A 15,666-nucleotide genomic window follows, 5' to 3' on the forward strand; every position below is an offset into this window, starting at 1 on the left:
TGATGCTGAATTTTTTCCTCTTCTTTTGCAGATGGAGTTTGAATATCTTGCTGCTTTTTTATTGGCTTATTTTTTTTACAAAGTCGATAAAGACAACATAATAAAATAAACAAAACAATAAGCAACAATAAACACAGATAACAAAACTTCTTTTTCTTCTTTCTCTTAGGGGGTGGGCCACTGTCAACACTACCTCCATAGCCTTGTATCAGGCAGTTGGGAGGGTCCCACAAATAATTGCAATGGCAATGATGTTTATTGTTGCAGATGCCCCTCTTGTTACAAAATGCAGGTGAGCAATTACTATTCAAGATGGTTATATGGACACAGTGCCTGTGGATGCATATATGATCTATCCCACACTCTGTTCCATCTTTCACTTCACCAATATCAGGTCCCTTCATCCCCAAATGGTAATCAGTACTCCAGCACATTATGTCATTGAAGCGAGCCCAATGAATAGTAGTATGATCACTCAAACTGGGAATCTCTGTCACATTTTCACACTGAATTCTTCCACACTGGACATCTGAGATATTACATTTGATATATGAAGCATTTTTGATACCACAGTGACCAACACGTTCACCTAAGGTGTTCAATTGTTTGTAGCAAGTGTGACTCGCGGTATTTGCCCCTGCACCAAAAATCCTCCTACACTGTTCATTGCGATCATGACAGTTCTTTTCATAGCAGTAGGACCTCTCCTTACAGGGAATTCCATCTTCCACATAAACATCATCTGGGCACTTATGGGAAGTACCATTGCACCACTCTGGAAGATCACATTCGTTGGCCTCCTTTCTACACACTTCCCCTGATGGTAGGAACTTGCAGTCTTTGCAACAAAGCCCAAAAGCACAAGTAGAACCATCGGTCAGAGTGCAGTTTGACAGACAGCAGGGATCTTTTGCACAACGCTTTAAAGGTCCACAGTCACACTCCTCTCCTTCCTCGACAACACCATTCCCACAGCGCTTCCTATTAAAGATGTCCTTTGTGTGTAGATTTTCAAGCAAACACTTTGTCTTCTCTACAGTGTATGCCCAAAAATCAGCATAACTACAATTGCTAAATTTAGTTATTGGTGGGTTACTTTCATGCATTATGCATAGATATTGTGAACAATGACATGTACCATAATCATGGTTCATGCCCAAATTATGCCCTAGATGATGAGCCACTGCAATTGAAAAAGTGCCCAAAGTTTTGTTCATGAAAGTAACAACTGCACAGCTGCGGTCTAGTGTACACATCCCGTTAACCGCTCCTATGCCACTTAACCCTCTTAATCCTAAACTTGTGAAAATATGTGAGGTGTCATGTCGTAACCGGGGAGTAACGTTGTCCAACTTCCACTGGCAATATAGGTGCAAAGACTTCCTTACATCATCTATTACAATGAAGTTTTTATTAGTCCAGATCTCCAAACCAAATAATAACACCTTAACACCAATTACATCAAAAATGGAATCCACTATATTAAAAATCACATAGAGATCCTCCAGCAACTTTGAGTCATTCCTTTTATAACGAATGTATAGATAATTATCAATGACAACTACCATTTCAATAATTCTAAAATGAATCCACCAGCCCACATAGGAACTTTGCTTCAGAGTGGAATTATCAATTTCTTCAAATTCCATTCGGCATGTTATTTCATTTTGCATAAATCCGGATCTCATGGTTGAAAATTGTTTCTCCTTACTGTCCATCTTATATACAAGATGTTCAAATGTGGTAGAAAATGCTAGGGGCTTGATTTCATAAGCAATGTCATTTATCTGTAATATTCCTTGAAAGCCCCCAAAACAGGTACTGAGGGAAACCAGGGATTCTGGGTCCCCTTCCACATAACCATGGTAGTAGCAGTTATTCTGGACAAAAGGCTGGTCCTCAAGGATAGCACCCTGGTCTGTGTAAGTGAACACAGGGAGGTGTTTGGAGAACAAAAACTTCTTGACCTTTATGTGGATAATGTGTTTCTGGCCTCCAAAGGGAAGGATATAGGAGAGCCAGCCTGGAGGTTTCATGCCTCTGGCAGTGCCAGTTACCCTCACAGGAATCACCACATCCGGAGAGCTGTGATATTGGGAGTGCTCAACCTGAATGTGTCCAGAACAGGACAGAAACACCCCAAGCCAATGCAGCAGGAGTAACACCTTCATGTTCAACAAGGTTTCAAATCACAGTGATTTTGAAGTCACTGTTATGGAAACACTGGTCCGGAGCAGAAGTCAGGGCTGGAATCACAGGTGGTGTGGCTCCTTCTTCTGAGTTGGTCAGTGTGTAGTGCTAATCATTAAAGACCCATCTTCTGGGAGAATTGAACCATCAGAGCTGCAGCACTATAAATAAAATGAAAAGCAGCATGTGGATGAGTGTACAGAAATTTTTCTTATAAGAGAATCCAGTGGGGAAGAGGAGAAACAGAAAAAAACATGAGCTAAAAGTGATTAGTGCTTTGATCAAGGAATGACTCAAGAAATTGCCTAGAATTTCCTCTTAAATATTGACAGGGAAAAAGGAATAGGGAGTGTACAGAAAATAAAACTTGGCCATACACAGATAGTTATTGAATATCAGTGATGGGAAATTGATCCACTATACATTTCTTTAAATATGTAATTATTTACAAATATTTCCACAATAATTAAAACAAAAAGTTTTAAGGGTAAGTTGAACTTATATGTTAAATTTCTGAGACAATTTCAATTTACATATGTTAAATTATCATAAACATTAATAGCTTTTCTATTAGATTTCAGATGATAAATTAGTTGAAAACATTATCTAAGAGACATTTTAAAAAAACCATTCTTATGTTATTTTAAATTTTTTTCTACTTACCGTATACCTTTCTGTGGCACGATATTTATTTAATTTTCTGTTTCTTCCCTAACTTCCTCTTCTCACTAGACTAGTCAGCAGAAAGATCCTCAACAGCATCATTTGAGTCTTTCACAAATATTAGTATCTCATATAATGCCTGGCTTAATTCTTTATGTAATACATAATGGCCGACTTGAAGCTGATTGTTCTTGGAGTGAAATAAATATTACCCAAAATATGTTTACACTTTATTATGTTTTTTAAAGAAGAACATTATTCAACATCTATGGTAAATGCACGCTCTGGAACAAAGTTGTATAGTTTCAGTTTTTCCTGATCTTTCCTTCTAAATACAATTTAATACTCTGAAACAAGTCAATGGAAAACAACAAAAAGATTCTGAAAACTCATGGATATAGAGAATAGAAGGATGGTTAATAAAAAGAAAAACTCTGACTAGTGACCTTTGGACTTGAGGAAGGTCAGTTATCTGAGTTTCTTCTCATCTTTCATGTATATCCCAAACTGGATTCTGGACAGATCTTTAACCCCAAACCTCCAACAGGCATAGACAATCAATCAATCAATCAATCAATCAATAAGAGGTTTCCCTTTCTGGCCAAATGACTAAGAATGGAAAAGCTCAGTAAAGACATGGTGAGGTGCTCCAGCCCCTTCGTTAGAGTCAGGGAGTCAGGACACATGTGTGTGTTGATTCACCCACAGTGGCTGTTTCAGACTTGGCAGACCCACCAAAAACATACTCCACATTCAGTGCACTGGTGGGCTGTCCATTCCACCCATATTGGCAACATCACAGCACTGGATGACTAACTTAACCCTCATTCAGTAACCAGGTAACTAGCTAACTGATCTGCCTTCAGAAGCATCAGTGAAGCCCTACCTAGCTGATAGAACACTGCTGTAGAATTAGGCCAGTGAAATGGAGCCTGAATGAGCCACAGAAGTATTATCCATAAAGCCTGATATTTCCTAGCCCTCTATCAAATGACATAGGAAGACCAAAGCCTGGTTGTTTCTGCTCCTTCCATCTTCAGGAGTGAAAGTGGCCCAGTGACATGAATGGCCTAGAAAGGGCCTTTTGTCCCAGATGGCACCAGCCATGATTGAGCTGAAACTCCTTCAGAATCAAAAAAGCAAAGTAAAGTGTAATACTATTGAGAGAGCTATCAAAATTAAACATTTCTGGAACTCAGCCCACAAAAGCACACCAGAATATACACTCTAAACATAGAAAGGCAACTATCTTCTAAAATAGAAAATTCAAATAGGATCAGGCATCTCCTACAGAGTGACATCAGCAAAATGGCAGAGTGGGAAGTTCTGCAACGTCCTACTCCCCAGAATATATTTCAACAACAATTTGTGAACACATTGTCTTTGTAAGAAATTCTGAAACTAATTGAATGACTACCACACCCTGGGAAAATGAAAAATCAGAGTTACCAAAGTTGGCAGGGAGATTCAGAATACCCTCTCAGTGGAGTCCCTGTTCTCAATGTACTGCCATACAATCAGAAAGAGAACCCCTAGTTCCCAGCTTCACCCAGTCATTGGAAGAGATTGATTTGTGTCCAGTACTCCAAACTTTTTGAAGAGGCTTTTTACACGAATTACTTATGTCAGTTGGAGCTCTGACTGGTCTACCACAATCTAGCTTTCTGCAGAGGATGGAGATGATGGTTTCATCTGGTGGATGCCGCAGACCCCTGCCCCCAACCCAATTTCTTGGCATTGAGTAAGCAAATAAGAAATCCCAGCTTTCAGCTTCCTGCTATGGAGGAAGAGTACTGATCTTTGTATCTGACACTACAACTTTGTAATGGCTGCCTAAAGATCTAGCAGCTATCTAAGTAGTTTTAGAGCTCAAATGGGTCTGGCCCAGTCTAGACACCTGTGGGAGAATGGAGATGTGGCTTGAGCCAGTAGACAGCATAGATCCTCCCTACTTCTCAGTACATAGAGAGCAGGCAAAAAATTCCAGCTTTCAACTTTCTCCTGGGATTGGGGAGGGTGTGGAAGACTTGATTAGTGCATCCAATGCCCAAATTTCTCCAGGGCTCTCCAAAGAACTGGCATCTTACTAACCAGTCTTAGGGCTCTGAGAGGCCTATCACAGTCTAGCCCCCAGGGAGGAAAATAGATGGAGGAAAATACTGGTGGATACCATAGATCCTCCCTCCTACTCAGCACAGAGCAAGCAGAAAAAACATCCCAAGTGTCAGATTTCTTCTAGAGAAGAAAAGAATTGATCATGTTCCCAGCATCCAACCTCTCCAGTACTACAGAAAGAACCGGTATGAGACTTGCCACTCTTGGATTTCTGATGAGTCTGGTACAGTCTAGACACCTGGGATAAAATATTAATAGAAATGGTAGTTTGAACTGGTTGATACAATAGTTTCCCACCCCAGGTCAGCACAGAGGAGTAGACAAAAATCACACCTGTTTCTTTTCATGGAGAGAGAGAGAGAGTTATTAGAAGGTCTAGAATCTCTGGCTTTGCTGGTTGGTGGAGGTCTCCTCCTATACAAGGCTAGTATGTAAAGACTGAGAGAAGGCTTTCTGCGTCTAATGTGCAAATATCAGCACTGATAACTAAGGAAAATGTAGAAACAGGCAAAGATGTTCCAAACAAAGAAGCGATAAATCTTCAGAAACCAACCCTAATGACACATCATTATATGATTTACCTGATTTACAATGCAAAATATGATACACAGATGTTTATGGAGGTCAAGAGAATAACACAGAAACAAAGTTAGAATTTCAACAAAGCAATAGAAAATAATTTTAAAGTACCAAAACAGAAATCTTGAAGCTGAGTAATGCAACAACTGCATTAAATTATTTAATAGAGAGCTTCAACAATGGACTAGGAGAAGCAGAAGAAACAATCAGTGAACTTGAAAACATATCATTGGAAATGATTCAGTCAGTAGAGTAGAAAGAACAAAAATGAGAGGAGAAAACTTAAGAAACTGATAGGACCTCTTCAAGGACACCAACATAAGCCTTAAGGAAGTGTCAGAGGAGAAAAAAGAAGGGGCCAGAAAGCCTATTTAAAGAAATAATGGCTGAACACTTCCCAAATCTGAGGAAGGCAATAGACTTTCAGATCCATGAAGCCCAAAAGTTCCCAAATAAGATGAACTCAAATAAATCAACATTGAGACACATTGTAATCAAATTGTAAAAAGTCAAAAACAAAGTGTATTTTCAGATAAAGAGAAAAGTGACTTGTCACATAAAAGAAAATGTCCACGAAACTATTTGTGAATTTTTCAGCATAAATTTTGCAGGCCACAGGGAGTGGGATGATACATTCAAAGTTCTAAAGGAAAAGAAACTGCCAACCAAGAACACTATACCTGGCCTTTAATAGTGGAGGAGAGATAAAGACTATTTAAAATAAACAAAAGCTGAGAGAGATCATCACCAATAGTATATTACCTGCCTTAGAAAAAAATGTTAAAAGGAGTTCTTCAAGTTGCAATGATAGGATACTAAATAGCAACACCATAGCATAAGAAAGTATGAAACTTGATAATAAAAGTAAGCATAGGGACAGATACAGGTATTGTATTACTGCAAAAGTGATGTATAAATGACTATTATTTTTTATTCATTACAAACATGTTATTGTATATATTTAAGGTATACAAGATGATGTTTTCATATACATATACATAATGAAATGATTACTACAGTAATAATGACTTTTAATTCTAGTATAAAAGTCAAAAGACAAAAATATTAAAAAACTAAATAAAATATGTTAAAAGATACACAATATGAATAGATGTAAATTGCAGCAACAATAAAACGAAGTGTGGGGTAGGGTGTTAGAGCTCCTGTGTGTGACTGCAGAGATTATTCTAGAGTTTCTGTGCACTATTGAACTTATCAGCTTAAAATAGACTATTAAGTAGTTTTTAAAATAAAGAGAAGCAAAATTAATAAATGTTAGCTAGACAAAGAAAAAGACTGAATATCAGAAATGAAAGAGACAATATCAATACAGATGCCACAGAAATAAAATGGATCATAAGATCACACTATGAAAGGGATTTTCATGGAATGTTTTGGCAACAATATAGATTTTAATACTACCATAGCATGCTTCTTTTTCTTTTAGCTTTTCTGTTAGTTTCCTATGGCTGCTGTAACAAATTACCACAATCTCAGTGTCTTAAAGCAACACAAATGTATTACCTTATAGTTCTGCAGTTCTGAAGGCTAAAATGAGTTTCACTGGCCAAAACGAAAGTGTCAGCAGGACTGAGTTTCTTTTTGGAGGTTAAAAGGGAAAAATCTGTTTCTCATTTCCTTCCATCTTCTAGAAGCCACCCACATTAATGGCTCATAGACTTACTCCTTCAATTTTCAAGGGTGTTTAGAGGTAGCAGGTCAAATCATACTCATATCACTTCATTTTGACTCTGCCTCTTCTGATTCCCTCCTTCACTTATAAGAACCATTGGAATTGCATTGGACTCACAGTATAATACAGGGAAATCTCCCTATGTTAATGTCATCTGATTAGCAACCTTGATTCCATCTGCAACCTTGATTACCTTTACCATGTAAATTGGAATCCTTGTTGGTTTCAGGGATTACGACAGGAATATTTCTGGGAGACAGTTATTCCACCCACTTCATCCTCTTTATTGTATTCATCTTCCTAATAACTAATCCTATTGTCTTTTAATCTGTGTCTATTCATTTTTTGTGAATTTTTCTTCCAGGAATGTAGAGTCCATGTATTTTTCTCTTGTGCCTATCAAAGTGTTGTAATATAAACATGGTATCATTTCCAGTCAGTGAGGATGTGAGGAGACAGGTGCCTTCTAACATAGAATATAGAATGATAAATCAAGCCCCAGGCTGCAGAGAAAATGTGGCAAAATGGTCAAGATCCAGAGTTTCCTTTTAAGAAATTAATCAAGAGTAATATTAAGTAATTTAATCAAACATTTATGGGAAAAAATATCATAGCATTACTTATAATAGTAAAAATATGTGAACAATTCTCAACTTTGGGTAAATAAATTAATCATATTTCATTTTTATATGGAAGAGTTATTAGTATAAATTATATTTTCAAAGGATATTAACTGATACATCAAAATACTTGGTGTTTATTTTGAAATGTAAAAGCATGATAAAATAACTAACCCAATTTTAACTTTAAACAATGATGTTTGCATAGCACTGTTTTATGTATGCACATTACTATAAATATTTCTATACTTTTATTCATTTATTTAGTATAGTTTATTGTGAAGTACACATAAATATTAACACTGGTTTTCCCTGGAATTGTGAGTTTAATTGTTACTTGTATTTTCTTTGTAAGGCCTTTCTCTACACATTTTATTCAAATACATAAAAATTCAATTTATAATCAGAAAAAAGATACTTTTAAAGTGAAGACATTGAAAATAGGTTCAATTTTAATTCGTTTTAGTAGATAGGATTCTGACATCCTATGTATAATTTTTTTTTTAATTTTTACTTTGTTTATGGTTCCGTAATTTTATTTAAAATATACAAAGGTATAAAGAAGACAATGATAATGATGATGAAGAAAAATGAAGAAGATGAATTGCCACACTCTTCCACAATGTGCACATGTACCCTAGAATTAGAGTATAATAATAAAAAAGTTTTAAAAAATAAATAATTAAAGAAAAGAAAAAAATGAAGAGGATGATGATGTTATTTTTTCCAACTAGTGGAAAATAAGAGACGAAGTTTTCTAATGACAGATCTGACTACATGATGGAAAGACTGTCGGAACGTTGACTTTTCCAGGGTGAAGGTGCTCCCATCTTCCTTTTTTTTCTAGAACTAATCCCCTTATGCAAAAATACGAGTAGCAACAATGATGTAGAAAGGATTTATGTGAGTGTAAATGTGGGAAATTAATTTCATAAAATTCAAGGTACTAATACTTGAAGACAATCTATGAGAGTGGCAATTTTGTTTTCCTAATTGACTTACAGATTTAAGACAAACATAATCTAAATTACATTAAGCTGCGTGTGTGTGTGTGTGTGTGGAAAGTGGCAAACTGATTTTAAAGTTTATATGAATGTTCAAAGTACCCAGGAATATCCACAAGAGTATTTATAAAGAAGTATAAAGTTGATATTTACACTACCTATTTCCCTGTTCACTGGATAGTCAGAATGTGCTGCAGAATAGAACATGACATGATGTGGCCAAAGTTAAAAGGCAGGTAACTGCCACCCAGAGAAGAAATCAGCACTTGATTCAAGATTGCTGAAAACAAACAACATGCACACTAAATTCACCTGTAAAGTGCTTAAGTACAAAAAGTGGAGAAAGACACTGTGTACAAGATCTAGTCCTTTACAGTGCATTGGTCGCCACAGCCAGAGGATCTGATCCACAGTTGACATGGGCAGTGTGACTGCAGACATTTAACTTCCTGCTGCACTGCAAGAGCCTTAATCTTTCCCCGATGTAGACTGAAACACAGGAAGTTAGAGCTGTTCCAGAGGGCCACTGATGCACTTGCTTAAGCCCTCCTGCTTGATAGGTCTTTAGATTATACAGGTGTGTGCAATTGGTCAAATGACAGTGAACGCACACTTTGTCTAGTGTAATTCATTGTATGTATATTTTAACTCAAAAGAAAAAGCTAAACAAAATTCAGATCTAGCTCATGATGTTCATGATGAAGTATCTAAAGGCAAGTGTACTGACATCTGCAGTGTACTTAGAAAGAAACACGAAGGAAAAAATCATGGTTTTATAGAGGAATTGACAATAAAGTAAGTATAATAAACAAAATATTTCAGTTTCTGTTAAGATTTTAGGTATTTGATAGCAAAATTATTCTGGGAAGAAATAACTTGTGAGTATTAAATCAGAAGGAAAGGCCATGAAATGAAGACATTCCAAGTAGTGGGTGTCTGTACTGGATAAACCATATCTGTACTGGAGAAAGCATATCAGTTTATGTGATTGTTTCATCTTCACCACCCAACAATTCAATGTTGGTTTATGAAAATCAATAAGCATTAAATGAGTCCAAGCAGTTTCATGACAGGACTTAATTCTAGAGAACTGCATTCCCTTCTTGGATGAGCCAAACTGTTTTAATACATAGAGATTGCATATAAATTGCACTAGTTGCTACCAAACTCAGGAAATATCCAGTGCTTTTCCTTTCATACCATTTCTTGCTGTATGCAATGTTTCCCCTTTCATCATCAAATCCATTAAGGCGAGTCAAAAGCTTTTGAAGGAAATTAGCACATTTTGAAATATTACAGATTTTTAAAGGATGTGAATTAAATGAAGCAATATATAAGAGCCTCTTTGTGAACAACTTAACAAATTTTGAAAAATAGCAAAAGAGGATAGACAGGATATAAATGAAGTATTCAGATATGCTTCTTAGAAACTCCAAGTACTAAAGCTAATTCAGGTAACCACCAAGTACCAAAGCTAATTCAGGCATTACTTTATTATTATTATTAAAGTAATAATAATAATAAAATGAAAAGAAGAGATAATAAAAGAAAAATCTTGTTACCACAATGATTGAGATGAACAAATTTACATATACATTTAATTAGAATGTTGAGAGAATAAAATAAGAAAAATAAATTAACAGTTTGAAGCCCCTTTGATTCACTATTTCAAAACTTCAGATATGTGTTTCTGATTAAAAACAAACTCAAAAGTGTTAGAAGTTCTATGGCTTTATTGAATTATCTTAGAAAGAGGTGAAGCTGCAATATGTTTTAATAACAGAGGCACTAGCAAACTCATACAAATGAAAGCTAGAACAATTAAATTTTCTATGCAAATACGTACACAAAGTGTTTAGATGGGCAATATATACTGGAAAACATACACACAGGATTACATGAGCAGGCACACTGCCAGTTTGAACTGAAAGACAAAGTGATTGCATGAAATGAAGGAAGGCTCTTGGATTTCTATTTTTTAGGACTGAATTATTTTGCTATTCTGCTACAAATATATGCTATTCTTCAAGAGAATGGAAGAATTATCCCAAAGGCAATTCAAAGATCATTGGGGATGCCTCTTTGGTCTCAAAGAGTGAGGGACATGACCTTGACTAACCCAGACCAGGTACTAGGCCCCATAAATCCTTGAGGGTATGGCCCATGACCAGCAGAGCCGTGGAGGCAGAAGTGCTGCCCCAGTGCTTCTGAAAGGCAGAGCATCAAACCAGACAGGATTAACATGTTAATATTTAATGATATTTGCCTTGCTAAGTTTTGGACTATCTTGAGATAAATTATCCATTCCTTTCTTCAGATTTTTACCTTTGGAATAGGATGTCTATCCTACTCCTGTCCCATATCTGTATTTTGAAATTGCATACCTTATCTAGCTTCACAGTTTCATAGCTGGAGGGATATTTAGTTTCAGGGTGGATTTTTACTTGGAGTCTCATCTATATCTGATTGAAAAAAATGCTTAGAAGAGGCTTTGAATTTTAGACTTCAGAGTTGATGCTGAAATGAAATAAGGCTCTTGGGGCTGTTAAAATGGAATGAATATACAGTCAGCCTTCCCTATCTGTGGGTTCCACATCCATAGATTCAACCAACTGTGAATCAAACATTTGGAAAAAAAATTGCGTCTGTACTGAACATGGGCAGATTCGGTTTTCTTGTCATTTACCCCCTAAACAATACAGGACAGCAAATATTTACACAGTAGTTACATTGCATTAGGTATTATAAGTAATCTAGAGATGATATGAAAGGACCTGCATAAGTTATATGCAAATATTACACCATTTTAGAAACTTGAACATCTGGGTTTTGGTATCTGCGAGAGGTCCTGGGACCTCCTTGGATATCAAGGGATGACCGTATTTTGCTTTTGAGAAAGACATGAATTTGTTGTACCAGGGCCCAATGCTATGGACCGAATTGTGTACCCACTCATTCATATGTTGAAGCCCTAATCTTCAGTGTAACATTATTTGGAAGTGGAGTCTGTGGATGTTAATCAGGTTTAAATGAAGTCATGAGAGCAAGGCCTCCACGATGAGATTCACGCCATTATAAGAGTATGAAGACATCACATCTCTCTTCCTCTGAAATACGGACACAGAAAGAAGGCAGTGGTAGGCAAACCATTTTTGTAAAAGCCAAAGAGGGTTCTCAATAGACTTCAAATCTGCTGCTGCCTCTATCTTGGTATTTCAAGGCTCCATAATCACATGAGCCAGTTTCTTATAATTAACCTCATGTTTCTTATAATCATATATAGGTAGGTAGGTAGGTAGGTAGATAGATAGATAGATTGATAGATAGATAGATAGATGGAGCTTGATGTGGTTTCTCTCCATGAAAACTCATATTAAAATTTGATCCCCGATGTAGTAGTATTGGAAAGTGAGGCCTGGTATGTGATGTTTAGGTCATGGGGGTAGACCTCTTATGAATATATTGATGCACTTATTTGGGGGAGTGAGTTCTCGCTCTTGAGAGAATGGGTTGTTTCTCATGAGAGCTGGTTGCTCAAAAAGAGTCTGGCTTCCTTGGTTTCTCTCTCTGTTGCTTCCTCCCTTACCCTCTGATCTTTTTGCACCCTTCTCCTTTCTGCCACGAGAGGAAGCAGCATGAGGGAGTCCCTCACAAGACCTAGAATCATGAGCCAAATAAACCTTTTTCTTTATAGATTATCCAGCCTCAAGTATTCTGTTATAGCAACACTAAATGGACTAATATATATATAGTCCTCTTTTTCTCTGTAAAATGATTATTAAATATTTTGGGGGTGTGAGTCAGTAGCTAATAATTGCTGGAGTTGGCTCTAGAATCCGGTTCTCTTTGATTTTCATAAACCACCACCTCCTGTTCATTGATTTTCTGTGTTTTTTATTTTATTTTTTGTCTACTCACCTGGTCAAACACTTATGAACATGTACATAAAGAATTTTGCAAATACAAGAAACATTTCATAAATCATCTTTTAAAAAATAAAGTACCCATAATCTTGTGGTTAAATTCAACTTTCTATGTTAAGAGTTTTACTTGTACATGTTTATATTTAATTTTTAATTAAATTTCTTAATTTATCTGACCCCCTGCATTCCATAAACTCAATTTTAACAAGGTACAATACTGTGTAAACGCATTTAAAGTTTGTCCTTGAGAATGTAAGATCTAGTCCAAAAAATATTAGTTACATAGTAAAATATTTTTAGTAAAACAGATAGATTATGGTCTCCTAAGCATCTGTACTAATTTCCTTCATGTTTCATATTTTCTTTTTTTTTTTTTTTTTTTTGAGACGGAGTCTCGCTCTGTCCCCCTGGCTGGAGTGCAGTGGCCGGATCTCAGCTCACTGCAAGCTCCGCCTCCCGGTTTACGCCATTCTCCTGCCTCAGCCTCCCCAGTAGCTGGGACTACAGGCGCCTGCCACTGCGCCCGGCTAGTTTTTTGTGTGTTTAGTAGAGACGGGGTTTCACCGTGATCTCAATCTCCTGACCTTGTGATCCGCTCGCCTCGGCCTCCCAAAGTTCTGGGATTACAGGTGTGAGCCACCATGCCCGGCCTATATTTTCTTAATTATTTTGGGGTTTCTTATCTTTACGATTCTGTATTGTCTGCAATGCTGTATTAGTTTAGAAGGGCTGCCAAAACGAAAGTATATTACCACAGACTGAGTGGCTTAAACAATTTATTTTCTCAGTTATGGTATCTAGAAGTCTGAGATCAAAATGTTGGCAGATTTGGTTTCTCTTGGAACCTTCTCACTTGGCTTGTAGATGGCTGTCTTCTGACTGGGGCCTTACATGTTTTTCTCTCTGTACATACAATCTTTGATGCCTCTTGTGTGTACTAATTTTCTCTTTTTACAAGGACACTGGTCAAATTGGATTCGCGCCCACCCTAATTACTTCATTTAATCTTAATCATCTCTTTATAGAACCTATCTCCAAATGCAGTCACATTCTCAAGTACTGGGGGTTGGGCCTTCAAAACATACATAATTTATAGAAAAGATATTATCCTAGATGATACTGTATTTAATCAACAAATGATCCATTAATGGAGTCGGAAAAGATAGCTTAAGAGGAAGTATAAATAAGATCAAACTATGTTTAAATTAACATTTACTAGGCCAGGCGCAGTGGCTCATGCCTGTAATCCCAGCACTTTGGGAGGCCGAGGTGGGCAGATCATGAGATCAGATGTTCGAGACCAGCCTGGAAAACCCGTCTCTACTAAAATTGCAAAACTTAGCTGGGCGCGGTGGTGGGCACCTGTAATCCCAGCTACTCGAAGGCTGAGGCAGGAGAATTGCTTGAACCCAGGAGGCAGAAGTTGCAATGAGCCGAGATTCTGCCATTGCACTCCAGCCTGGGTGACGGAGCAAGATTCCATCCCAGAAAAAAAATAAAAATAAACAACCTTTACTATTTGTCCTTCAACTTTTTCATTCTGCTTCTGTCAGTGAAAATATTATACTTTACAAAATTTTAATAAAACTTAAAATACGTATTTAAAGCAGTGAGGAAAGTACAGTGAATCTCTTTATTTCCCAACTTATCAGGCTTTTGCTACATGTAGTTTATATGCCTCCCTTCATCGTTTTTTTTGCTAAGGCCTTTAAAGCAAATTCCACATGTCATTTTACCACTGAATCTCTGAACAGAGGACACAGTCTTACTTAATAGTAAATACAGTATTTTTCAAGTAAAATTATCGAGTGTTTCCTTTATGTAAATTTATACCTCATCAAGAATCAAATTTGTCTGATATCATAAAAATTACACCACTTGTTTATGTGAATCAGGATCCATAAAGACCACCTATCGCATTTGTATTCGAGCATGTCTCTTAAGTTTCTTGCAGTCTAGATTTGTCCCCCTCACCCTGTTAGCGGTCCATTTGAATGTACCATATCCTAACGTGTCTGTCTACTTTTTTAGTTGCATTTATATTTTTTCCTTTGTTACGTGTTTTCCCATGTAAAGGGAAGTTAATTCTAGAATTTTGATTAGATTCAGGCCAAGTATTTTAATGAGACTATCTCATAGATTGTCCTATGTACTTCATACTGAATTTCATCTGGAAGCACAAAACACTAATTGTCTTACTTTTTGAGATGCTAAAGTTTTTCAGTGGATTCGGGTGGTAACAGCTTCATTTTTTCATTTGTAGAGTTTTCTAAAAATTTTTCATGCTATGTCATTGATAATTCATGCTTGACTCAAGTATCAACACTAAATTACTTTTCACTATACTAGGAAATCATGATTAATTAATACAAACAAATGTTGAATCCAGTAATTCAAAGTTTTTCTTTTACTTTCAAATTCATTTTTTTTTCACTGACACATACAATTGTATGTATTTACTGTGTACAGCATGATGTTCTGAAGTACATATATATTGCGGGATGGTTAAATCTAGCTATTTAACAAATGTATAAACTAACATAGTTATCATGTTTGTGGTAAAAACACTGAAAATCCATTCTAGCATTTTCCGAGATTACAACATTGTCATTAATTATAGTCGTCACCCTGATGCACAATATCTTGAAAGTACTCCTACTCTCTAACTATAAATCTTTTTCTTTTCTTTCTTTCTTTCTTTCTTTCTTTCTTTTTTTTTTTTTTTTTTTTTTTTTTGAGACGGAGTCTCGCTCTGTCCCCCTGGCTGGAGTGCAGTGGCCGGATCTCAGCTCACTGCAAGCTCCGCCTCCCGGTTTACGCCATTCTCCTGCCTCAGCCTCCCCAGTAGCTGGGACTACAGGCGCCTGCCACTGCGCCCG

At 36.6% G+C, this 15,666-nt stretch overlaps 1 protein-coding gene across 1 annotated transcript in view; it reads right to left on the reverse strand.

Moving 5' to 3' along the window:
* The window catches only part of ADAM29 (ADAM metallopeptidase domain 29), a 92,927-nt gene that overhangs the window by 39,983 nt on the left and 37,278 nt on the right, over positions 1–15,666 (reverse strand). Inside the window, exon 3 of the mRNA XM_011959796.1 lies at positions 7–2,351. Coding sequence (XP_011815186.1) covers positions 7–2,171 — 2,165 coding nt within the window. The 5' untranslated portion in view covers positions 2,172–2,351. The remainder of the gene's footprint in view (positions 1–6; positions 2,352–15,666) is intronic.

This window comes from Colobus angolensis, unplaced genomic scaffold (genome assembly GCF_000951035.1).
Source record: "Colobus angolensis palliatus isolate OR3802 unplaced genomic scaffold, Cang.pa_1.0 Scaffold5, whole genome shotgun sequence".
NCBI lineage: Eukaryota > Metazoa > Chordata > Mammalia > Primates > Cercopithecidae > Colobus > Colobus angolensis.